This window comes from Melanotaenia boesemani, chromosome 11 (genome assembly GCF_017639745.1).
Source record: "Melanotaenia boesemani isolate fMelBoe1 chromosome 11, fMelBoe1.pri, whole genome shotgun sequence".
Taxonomy (NCBI): Eukaryota; Metazoa; Chordata; class Actinopteri; order Atheriniformes; family Melanotaeniidae; genus Melanotaenia; species Melanotaenia boesemani.
Window position 1 is genome coordinate 12109088 of NC_055692.1, and position 12226 is coordinate 12121313.

Here is a 12226-nt window from a genome sequence, read left to right on the forward strand (position 1 = left end):
ATTTCCTGAAATAAATAGAGATGTGTGCAGGAGAATGCTTGGAGTTCATGTTGTTTTGTTTTTATTTTCCCACATTAGGTCTCCTTCCTACAGCCTTTCCCCAGTCAGGAAGAAGAAAAAGAAGAAGAAGAAGAGCTCCAAGAAAAGCAAGCGGCACAGGTAGTTCTCATATATGACTATCATAAAGGAAGCGTGATAGTTTTATTTATAGGTAACCCAAATTGTCTTTTCCATACTCCAGGTATACCTCCAAGAAGTCAAAACGCAGGTATGTATGAGTCTTTGTTTTTTTTTTTAATAATTTCAGCATACCTTGTGGCTCAAGAGGTTTTAAAAGAAGACACTCTTCACTGGATGTGTAGCCGTTGTAAATGTGGTGTAACATTTACTGCCTGCTTACAGTAAGATTATTGGATTTCTGCCTTAAAGATGGCTCCTCTCAAGGCTGGCTGTCTGTGCAGGCTTTGTCAGTATTAACACCTCCGCCTCATGATTCTGCTCTCTTTCATTCCTCCAGCTCTTCAAGTTTAAAACATAAGAGGAAGGATGAACGCAAGCACAAGAAAAGGTCAGTGTGTGACTATTGTATCAGAATCATGTACGTTTGTCCCTCCTCTACCTCCTCCAGACGTAAGCCCCTCCGCTCTTTCCAGAACACTCACAGCTGAAGAAGAAAGAGAGGATTTTCAAAAATGTCATAACACAGGGGTCCGGTGCACAAATGCAGAAACATGCAGCGGTTATGTGTTGTTGTTTTTTTTTTTTTTGTTGTTGTTTTTTGTTTTTTTGTTTGTTTGTTTGTTTGTTTTAAGGTTAAAAAAAATCACAAAGGGCAACACTGAGCACTTTAGCCACAAAGAAGAAGAAGAAGAACGGGGGTGAAAGAGGTTAAGAGAAACCAATTTCATGCTGTGATCTTGCAGCATTTTATAATTCAACTTTGGATGAGTGTGTTGTTGTTTGTAAGCACGGGGCCGAGTTCAGTAGCTGCGAGCTTCAACAGAAACCACAGCTTTCCTTCCCACAGGGATTCTGTTTTCTTTTCTTATGATCATTTCACTCTTTAATGCTTTTCCCATTTCTATTAATCTCTCTTATGATGTTCTCTCCCATTTTTTTTCCAAATATAGTGGTTATACACACACAAAGAGAGGAGGATCTAAAAAATACTCATTTAAAAAAAAAATGAGACCCTAAAGTAAAGTGTTGACTTTATGAAAACTCAAGGTTTTAATACTCCTGTATTTTAACAAAGGTTGTAGACTCAAATGTGTTACACTATCAACATACTGGTATCGCTTTCATTAAACCTAACAGCATAATGCCAAATGTATCTTGTTTGAATTAAGAATTTGTGGCCTCTTTTCCACGACTTTGGTTCCAGTGCTGGTTCAGAGCCAGAGCCTGACTTGGCATCGCCAGTTTTTTGGATTTCCACTGCCTGAGAACTGGCTTCTGGCTCTCAAAACTGGTTCTTTACAGGCACAAACTCTTTGCTGGGCCTGAGCGAAGAACTGTTTCTCATTGGTTGGGTTAATGGTTGGTAGTAGGATCTTCACCATGGATGTGCCCAAATAACAAGCAACCACATCAGAATCTGCCTGAATGCCATGTAATAAAACGGACGTAAATATCATTACGTTTGTAAAACTACTATGTTATCCATATAAATCTAGACAATGCTAAGTTGAGCTGCATGTTGTAGCTAATAACGTCTAAAAACATTTCTTAAACTAGCTTTAAACAGTTACCTTAAACAAGTTTCCTGCACTTGGTAAAAAATTGCTGATAGAGAGATGACTTGTCCATCTGTGGAAGTCAAGAAAAGTTTGCAGAGAAAACAGCACCTTGTAAGGACACAATAAACTCCTTCGTGTTTACAATCTTTGCCTGCCACCTTTTTTTACGCTCTAGGTAAGTATATTCGCTTCTGTAAAGGCGTTTTAGATTATTCAGTACTGACTGCTTTGTGTCTGTGAGCAGGTTCTGTGGAAGCACCAGCACCAAACTAGTGCCAGTTCATATTTCGTATTTGCATCACTTAAATGATCAAAACATCTCATAAAATCCTGTTGAATACAATTTGACACATTTGCTACCCACCCTGTGGATTTATTGATGTTTTGCAGATAAAAATGGTCCTATTGTCCATGACTAAATAGACATACCCAAAGTAAATGAAGAATACTTTCAAAATTATTTAATTTGATTTGAACATAAGGGCAAAAAACAAGAAAATAAAGCAAAAAAAAAAAAAAAAAAAAAAAAATTAGAAAGAAAATTAAACATAAAATGTCCCTGTTCAAAATTATGCTCATATGCATGTTCTTGGGACCTCAGAGAATATGTTTTCAGTAGCAAAAGGTTTGTATATATATATATTTATTTATTTATTTATTTATTTATTGGGGGGGCACTTTTGTCCTATTTCTTTCTCCTTTTTGCCCCTTTTTATTCAGCTCTTTTAAGGTCCAGTCAGGCCTAAGGATTGAAATTGGTTGCCTCCAATGATTATGCATATTTCTATACCTTTATTAAAAAAGAAATAATAAAAAGTTCAAATAACTAAAAATATAATATTCTCTCTATTTCATATGTCAGGCTTTACAGGGTGAAAACCTATAGTCTCCTAAAATTAAGCTTTCTAAATTTTTAGATGATCCTACAACATTTTTTTTCTTACAACCTCTATAGATGTATGACAGATGGAGCCCTTTATTTAAATCTCCATCTAAGGTCCATCATCCCCTTTGCTATGGTAGTGTTAGGCATCAAGATCTCAAAATCTAAAGAGCTCTCTAAAACCAAAACCAAACCAACACAGACCAATTGTTCTAACACCACAGAGAAATTGCACAAAATATAATGTGCACTGAAAGAGCTGCAGGGAAAAGCTCTTCATGTCCAATAGGAGCATCAGAACAAAAAGCTTACAAGTGAGCTCAGAGCCAGAGAGAAGACCTTTTGGAATAATATGTTCTTGAGACAAACAAAAGAGCCATGTTTAATGAAGACCAAGGACATCTTTTTAGACGGTGGAAGTCTTGATTTGAGGTTGCGTTCTGCTGCTGTACAGCTTCAAGGACTGGACACGGCTGTGTCACCGATTCAGCCTTAAATTGATGATGTGCAGCCATCTGTTTGAAGCTGAAATGAACTTGGAAGTGGACTTTTACGTAAGATTGAATGTCAGGATGTTCACATTGGAATCATATTGAGTTGTTAGGATTTAAAACAGATAAATGATAAAACCCAAATATATGTAGCAGATGGAAGAATTTGTGACAGGGTTGTCCCCTGAGAGGTGGTGATGGTTTCTGTACCAGTTTATAATACATTTCAGCCCCCAGTGCACTGAGGGCTAACCAGAATTTAATTGGCTCGTTTTAGCAGGTGCACAAGCAAAAACAAAATAAACAGTTTAAATTATCTACTTTTATGTAAAAAGCCATTACAGGCATTTGTCCTGCTGAATAAAGAACTTCAGAGAATCTGGTTGAAATATTGACCTACAAGCATTACCTGCCCCGTTTATCCTGATCAGTGTGACTCCACCAGATCACAGCAGAGCATTCTCTGAGCATTATTACAAAACTTCACATAAAGTAAAATTCTTATAAGTTATAACTATGTTTTGCTTTATAAAACACAAACAAATGTTGATCAAGTGTCCCCAGACCCCACTGCCATGTCTGACTGTTCAGCTATTCTCAGATTACAACGGAACAGAGCAGAGTAGAGACTGAAGTTGCTGCTGAGTTTTTTTTGTCAGTCAACTGATTCAAGAACTCTCGGCTCTATATCCACCTGCATCTTTCCTCCTCTTCTGTCCTCCAGTTCTCGGACTCGCTCGCGTCGGAGACGACGCTATCAGAGGTCAGAGTCGGACGCTTCCTCCTGCCAATCCTTCACAGAGGACAGGTAGGGGCCCTCATCCTCCCGCCTCCTGCCCCCTCACTTTATCTTATCGGCCCCGAGGTGCCTGCAGAGTTCTTGGTCAAACCGCAGCTGTGACTGATAAGGCAGAGGTGACTTCCTCAACCTCAGGCACAGCCTGCTCTTATCACAGCTTTGCAGGAAATGGCCACAAATTCACTCCACTGATCAATGCACTCAATTATAATGACATGTGGAAATAGGCCTGTGATGATATGAAAGATATTTTAACAGCTTTTACAGATTAGACAACTGAAACTGTATTTGCCATTAGCTTATCCCACAACAATTTCTTTAGACTTATACTTCGATTTCACAGCAAATTAACTTTTGTTTCTCAAAATATAAAAGAACAAAAGTAAATTTGGTATTTTAACAGCATCAGCTTCACATGACTGTGACAAAGTACAAGCACGGCTGTAACTATGATAAAAACTGAAAGCATCATATTCCTGCAGACACCATCTGCAAAAGTCTGTGGTTCATCAGGCTTTTGGAGGCCTGGCAGCTGTTGGAGAGGAGACCCGAGCAGAACTCAACCACATGGACACAAAGTGGAGACGTGCAACCAAATCAGTGTGTAAAACGGCTCCAAAATATCGCTCCATCCTCTCAACCTGCACCGTAAGTACTCTTTAGGACTATTAGGAAGCCGCCAGTGGTTGGGTTGGATTTCTCAGTCGTGTCATAACAAAAAAAAATTAAAAATAAAAAAAAAAGTTATTGAGAGGAGAACGTTATAATTTTCTCATTTTGTCTGTTATTAAAACACATTGTGTTGTTTTTCTAAAGATTCCTGCAGCTGTAGCGGACAGCTGTCCTCTAACTAATGAAAATTAATCAAATTAAAAACTGCACATGACCAGAATCTGAGCACATGTTACGAATGATTTATTTCTGAGCCATTTCATTAGTTCTTTTTATCCTATGTTTTATGTACTGTCACCATTAATTCTATACATACTTGGTTGAAGAAACTTTTAATGCGAGGGTGCTTTTATTTCTGTTTAGAAATTATGCTACATTTTAATTAAAACCGCAGCATTAATTTACACTTTGGTTAAAGTTCAGATTTCTATTAATTTTCTGGTGTTATCACAGAATGTAGAAGCAGAACCTTGATAATGAAGAGGTGTGAAAACAAACTTTGATTACAGTCAGTGATGAATCACCAGCATCATCTGTTAAAGCTGTTATTCTAAATTCTAATATTAGATTTCTTTTATGTATTTACTAAAGAGTTAAACCACTCTGCAAGGTGCTTTAGTCATGTAATGGCCCCAAATAAAGTTAAGTGCAACTGTTAGCTCATCAAGCTTTAAGAACAGAGTGCAGTGTGAGAAAATGGAGATAAAAAGCAAGGTGGCTGTGCTGCAACTTTTGAAACTATTTTAATAAATATGACACAACATTAGCGGGAAATGCAAACAACACAAAGCAGCTTTAACTCACGGCAAATGTGAATACAGAAACAGGCTGACAAACAAAGTTCTACCAACAAAAATGCTTCCTGAAAATCAAAAATGAGACAACTGGGCACATGGAGAAATGAATCATATTTCATGCACGGAGCATTTTTTAAGGCTAGCTTGAATTTTCAGGGTAATAATAACCACAAATCTAAGGTTAGGTTATAAGTTAGCTGCAATGATATCTTCATTGAGTGAATTAATGATCAAATTTACATCTGAGAAGTTAACATTAATACCTTAAAAGGTCAAACCCAGTCCAAGCTTCTTTCTAAGACTGGAGGTGTCATTTCCTATGACAAAATGGAAAATATCTGCAAGGTTTTCTGTTGTATAATAATATTTTGACCCTCAGTAATGATGTTTTATGGCCAAATATGTTTCGAGGCAATGGTTCCCAGCTTTTAAAACACTTCTGTTGTGGTCTGTGCTGTTTTGTGTATTTCATTTTATTTGCCACAGAGTATTTGAAGTATGTGTGTTAATAAATTGATGAAGTTGTTTTCTGATTTGCAGTACAGCCTCCTGCTCGGCATTACGCTAAGCACTCAGCCACCTTAGAGACCTGCTATTAAGTTTTTTTGTTTCTTTATTTAGATGGACTAACTTGACGTACTCCCGTGGTTAAGACTGAGTTGGATGGTTTTATGTCTGATCTCTTATTTCTGGCTCTTACAGTTTTCCATTTGATTGACATGATACTATTAAAAACTTCCACTTCCCTCTAATTAAACCCTGTTTAGACCATTTAACATGTGCAGTGGTAGAGCTGACTTATAAAGGTGGGAAGAAATAGATTAAAATGTAGCTGTTGACTTAAGGTTCATTTTGTCTTTCTTTTTTTTTTTTTTTTTTTTGCTCCCTTTAATTTTTCAGAACCCTCTAAATACTGCATTTTCTCCTGCTTGTTGGAGCATAAAACATATTTAATTTCTCCCCAGCAATCATTAAATTATGCTAATTGCAAAGAGGAATGTTTTGGATTACACACCCCAGGCTCATAATTGAAATTCAATAAATTAATTCATATATTGAATCATGCTGGGCGTTCAATTTCCCAGAGTCTTTCCAGGGACTTCAAACCTGGATACTGAGGAGTATTCCTACTGAACCAGAATTACACAGCAGCCTTATGTGTTTTTATCTGGTGAATAAATTTCAAGGGTAATAAAAAATGAACTTTGTTTGAGAATTCCTACCTTAAATAAAAATAAAAAGCAATCAAACACCAGAGGTCGGTATGAGTGGGCAGAAAATAAATCTTTTTCTTTCTTTCTTTCTTTTTTGGGGGGGTGTATAAGAACAGCAGGGGCAGCAACAGGGGAAAGAAAAGAACTCCATGAGTACAAATTAACTTGAACGCTGCCTTGCTGCAATATCTTGAAGAAAAACTTTGATAATTTGTGAAACCTTTAACCCCGAGTGTTGACAGACTGTGTCGATGCAGCTGATAGTTGGACAGATCTGGAGGACAGACTTTATTTAATTATAACCTTTACTGAGTCACTGTCTTGTCTTATACATTAAAAGAAAAAGTCTAAATTCAGTAATTGCTGAGAATTTTTCACTTCCTAATAACACCAAAACAATACACCACTGAGAAAAGTGAAAGGATCATTCTAATGTAAGTCTAACTGGCTCTGGGTTTGAAGAGAGGGTTATTGTCTTTTTCATGCAATTTACGACTCTAATGATGCACTTATGTTGCCCGCTCTTCCCTTTTTTTTTTTTTACACCTTACCTACTTAAGGAGGAAATCTTGATTGGTAAGTCGCTGCTATCTGCAGATTTAGGGATTTACTTGTAGGTCGGTGCAGGCTAATTATTAATTCTTACAGGAAAATTAAAGCTCAGTCATCTGTGCTGTTCTGAGGGCTTTCTTAGTTAGACTGATGGGATCTCTCTTTGTCTGCAATTCTTTTTATTTCTACATAATACCTATTTTTGTGATGTTTGTTCATTGTTCTTTAAATGAGGCTTTTTCGGTGGGGGTTATTGTTTACTCTTCTTCTCTTCAGTCCAGATAGAGCCAGTAGATCCTCCTACGCATAATTTTTCTTTCTTTTCTGCTCTTTTGTTGTTCCTTTCATGTAACTGCTTTAGTTTAGACTTTAAAATTTGTTTTTAATATTAAGTTATTTTGTAAATCTCTCTAGTTGAGTTCAGACTTCCTTTCTAGGTTAATCGCATGCTTCAGGTTTGCATGATGTCTTTATTTTTCAAAGCTTTTTGTCCGCAAGAAAAGAAAACAGAAAGAAAAAAAAGACGTGAGAAATCTCTTAATTGTGTTTTCAGGGGAATAAGTGTCATTGTACTAGTATAAGTGCAGTGCTTCAAAGCAGGTTGCAGGTTCTTCTCAAAAACGTCTGATTTTAAGCTGCAGTATGTTTGTCTGTTTGCAGATTTTACCTTCAAAGCCTGGAAGCATGGTTAAAAGTGGAAGTGGATATCAGGGATTATCAAGTCGTACTGAAGGTCCCCATGATTACGATTCTGGTAATGACACATCATCACCTCCGTCGAGCAAAACTGGTATTTCTCGGGCGAGTGTCACAGAGTACAAGAGGAACCTCTGTCAACGTCCTGCCTCACCAGAGAAGCTAAAGCTTGCTGACCGAGATAATGCCTCTGATTCAGGAAATTCTGTGACCAGCTACACTTCCTCGTGCAAACCTTACAGGGAGGACTGCTTGTCTGCACCCCTTTTAGGTTCAAACAGCAAGAGGTAAATGTTGTGATCAGAGTATATAACCCATCTGGAGGACTGTTTCCTTGGAAAATTCTAGCCTTGTTTATATTCCCTTTTCACACTCTTGAAATATGTCTTATAAGAGGAGAAGAGATCATTTCCCCTTTAAAACAAAAGCAACCCAGGAAATAGTTTTGGCATCATCACTCAAAGCAGTGAAACATTAATGTATTTTCTTTGCAGTGAGCTGATAACCTTGGCCTGTCAGGTAGAGGTTGTGAGGTCCCCAAAGACAACCAGCTGTGAGCAGAGGAGGAGTGGGTCATCTCGAAGGCGGATGAAAACCCGGTCATCTAGCAGCAGGAGCAGGACCAGATCCTCAGGGAGTTCCAGATACTCGGGCCGCTACTCTCGAAGCCCCTCGTTGTCATCTTGCAGGTAAAATAACTGACAGATTGACCAATATTATTAATATGTTATGCACAGTGTTGGGCACGTTACTTTGAAAAAGTAATTAGTTACAGTTACTAGTTACTTCTCCCAAAAAGTAACTGAGTTAGTAACTGAGTTACTCCACTATAAAAATAACTAGTTACCAGGGAAAGTAACTATTTCATTACTTTTTTAAAGTTTAAAAATGTCAAAGAAGTTTGATTTTTTTCAGAACAGGTTTCACAGGCCAGGTGCATAGAGTAGAACAGCAAAGACTGGTACCTGAACAGAGGTTTTAATATTTATTGCACCTCAAAAGACCACAACTGGTACAACTGTACTTCAAGAATTTTCTTCATCATTTCCACCTCGAAAACGCCGTCTTTCCCTGAGACTCCGGACTCGCCATCTCTGATTTTTTGTGTGTGTGCTTCTATGTGCTGGGTTTGTGTGTAAACATCCGCCCACCTGGTGTCTCTGATTGGCTTATAAAATTTTCCTCCAATCATCATTACTTAATCGCTTACCCCTGTTTTCACTACAGCCAAGCTAGCGTTAAACCAAGTGGGACGACCACTTCGTAGCTTCACTCAGTAACTTGTAGTAACGGCATTTTGGTAATGGTAACGGCGTTGTAACGATAGAAAAAGTAATTAATTAGATTACTCGTTACTAAAAAAGGCAACGGCGTTAGTAACGGCGTTTATTTTAACTCCGTTATTCCCATCACTGGTTATGCATCCACTAATATCCAACTCTTTGTATTAAAGTTTACACACTATACTTTGGAGAAATATCATTCTTGAAGGTCTCAGTTCTGTATTTTTCTCATTGCAGTTCATACTCTCGCTCTCAGAGTACTTCAGTGAGGCGAAGAGGCAGCAGTGCTAGCTTGAGCTCCAGAGGAAGCTACTCCAGATACAGTGTTGACAGGTGAAACTTTACACCAGGTTTCAGCTGCTAATTACGCTCTGGTAGTGATGAATAAGAACAAACACATCCTGACATCGGCTGGCAGTGAAATTTTAACAGTGTTGCTTCCTCAGACTACAAGGCCGGAAGAAACCAGCCAGCTCCAGAGAGAAAAGTGCAAAGCACACACAAAAGGTTGGAGGGAAAAGACGAAGACGCAAATCTTACTCTCCTATGAAGAAGAGGAGGAGAGACTCACCGAGCCATCTGGAAGCACGTCGAATTACAAGGTACAGCTCCCTTATCTTGGTTATTTCTTGTTACATTATACATTTATTTCTTTATTTATTTTTTGCTTAAAGCAACAATCTGCTGGTTTTGTGGATTTGAACTTTAAAATGACATTTAGCCTTTAGCAAAAAGCATTCAGCCTGAGGATGAGATAACTGTCAGCTCTGAAGTCACAGGGAAACCAGCAAAAAGAAACAAGAGGACAATCTGATAGCATGGCATGCTTCACATGAAGTATTAACGTTCTTTGATTTCTTACTACATGTTCTCGGAGACAAATGTTTGAACAAGTTCCCCACTAATCATCAGGGAAAAGAGAAGCTTTGTACCTGCTCACTTTACCAGCAGTACAGTTCATTTCAGCAGCGAAAGGTACATTTCTCAGAGACGTACAGTTTGAGGTACAACTGTAAATCTGCTTCATTTTAAAGGTTAAAAAATTATCACTGACAAGTAGGATTACAAAAGTGTCACAGTAATATGCTGGTTTGCACCATCTCCAAGTTTCCAGTTTGACTCCTGGCTAGTGTGGTTTAAATGTCCTTCCTGTAGCTATACATGAGGTTTCTCTGGTTACATTTCAGTACCAGTACATAAAGGTGTATTTTTGTCACAAGGGGTGCCAAATTATTCTTTCTATGCACCTATTTATGAACCTTTCTATATGCTTAATTGTATGCTAAGTTCAGTTGGATACTGCACAGTAAGAAATGATACATTGTACTGATGGCTGTTTTCTCATTATGTGTCCTTTTTACACACACACACACAAAAAAAAAAAGATATGTGGACATGTTGACATAACTTTAGCGAGGGACCTTTAAAAGATGCATAAAGACCTCCTACAACCTCCTCAATCCTGACTTTAAAAGAAATAGCAGAATATCAACATTCATATACGGTGCAAGAAAATTTCCGAAATGTGCAACTTTGATCTTTCATTGCACCTCTTTTCTTTTGGATACCCACAGCGCGAGGAAGCGACCCATCCCTTACTTCCGACCCAGCCCTTCATCAAGCAGTCGCTGCACCAGTGTGTCATCCTGGAGCAGCCTCTTCACGCGCAGCCGCAGTCGCAGCCCGATGCATAGCATCAGCCGCAGTCGCAGCCGGAGCTACTCCTCCTACAGGAGCTACAGCCGCAGCTCGTCGTGGAACTCCATCTTTGGGACTTGTAGTCGCAGCCGCAGCAATTCGTTAAACAGACGCAAAAAAACCAGGCATTAGTCTCTCAGAGGACACTGAGAGGTGGATACCTTTGTTTCGTGTTTTAGTGGAGAGGGAGGATAGCGGCTGCTGGAGCAATCAGCTGTTATGCGTCTTTGTGCTTGAGCGGTGGTTCAACCACTTTTTCCACTGAGGCAGTTCTGTTCTTTCTGCCCACACAGAGACCGCAGGAGACTGAGTATTATTTTGTTTGTTCTGTATTCACTCGCATCAGCACTAACAGTCTGAGACTGTTTATCTTGTGAAGCAAACACATAAAATGAAACACTCATCTTGTATTTATTTAATCAACAACCTCATTCCATAATGTTAATTCAATATATCTTCACTCAGCCCATTCAGTTGTGCTCATACATGATTTGAAACAGCTTCACAAGTAAATATTTGATGAATTATTGATGGTATATAATGCCCAACAAAAGCTCTAAGACACTGAAATGGCTTAATACCCATCATGGTTCTAACTCATGATGCAAGTATATTTTAATCATATGCAAGCAGTGGTGTTTAACAGGACGTCAGATATTTACTGTCCTTTGTCAGGCCTCCATGACCCAGATTTTACACCCAAGAAAAATGAAAGATCGAGGTAACCTTCGAGCCGTTTGATCCAGGTGTTTACAAGAGGCTTCTAGGGGATCGTTATCAGGAATCAGGAAAAGGTTTATCTCAGCACTTCACAAGGTGGAGAACAAACATATTTACTAAGCGTAGGTGCTGCCTGTCAGCCCAAATGTCAAATTAATTTAGCCTGTGATCAAGTAGAAAAGAATTGAAATGTCAGTCTGTGTAATGCAGCAGAGAGCGATCGAAGCAGCATTTCCACAGTTCCACTCGTGGTAGTTCCCTTAAAGGTGGATGGTGAGTGAGATGTTCGTTGATGCTGTTTTGAGAAAATGATGCATTATGATAAATGACTTTTTCTTAGCTTGAGCACTTGAATTCTTTTGTAATTGTCTGTTTTTTACTGTATGAGTTTTATTCTATGGCTCCTTTGGATGTTATGGCATAAATAGGTACTTGGAAGAGGGGAGGGGGTCTGAAAATGATCAAAACGGATTAACACAAATTTTTAACTTGAGTTTTTTTCCTGGAACCAAACCTGTAAACAAACTGTTTTTACTTTGTGCAGCATACTTATTTATAACTTATATAATATTAATCGGCTTGTTGTTGTTTTTTCTCAGTTGTGATCTTTCTATGCAACAATGCCAGTTTATAGTTTTTATGAGACTGCTGTGTTGTATTTTAGTGTAAATTATTTGGGGGT

General features: G+C 38.3%; 1 protein-coding gene across 1 annotated transcript in view; it reads left to right on the forward strand.

Moving 5' to 3' along the window:
- The window catches only part of srrm4 (serine/arginine repetitive matrix 4), a 74101-nt gene extending 62120 nt beyond the window's left edge, over positions 1-11981 (forward strand). The window contains exons 4-13 of the mRNA XM_041998680.1: positions 73-159; positions 242-268; positions 518-568; positions 3838-3921; positions 4395-4560; positions 7808-8130; positions 8338-8532; positions 9364-9459; positions 9573-9728; positions 10701-11981. Of these exons, the coding sequence (XP_041854614.1) occupies positions 73-159; positions 242-268; positions 518-568; positions 3838-3921; positions 4395-4560; positions 7808-8130; positions 8338-8532; positions 9364-9459; positions 9573-9728; positions 10701-10956 (1441 nt within the window). The 3' untranslated portion in view covers positions 10957-11981. The remainder of the gene's footprint in view (positions 1-72; positions 160-241; positions 269-517; positions 569-3837; positions 3922-4394; positions 4561-7807; positions 8131-8337; positions 8533-9363; positions 9460-9572; positions 9729-10700) is intronic.
- The last annotated feature ends 245 nt before the right edge of the window (positions 11982-12226 follow it).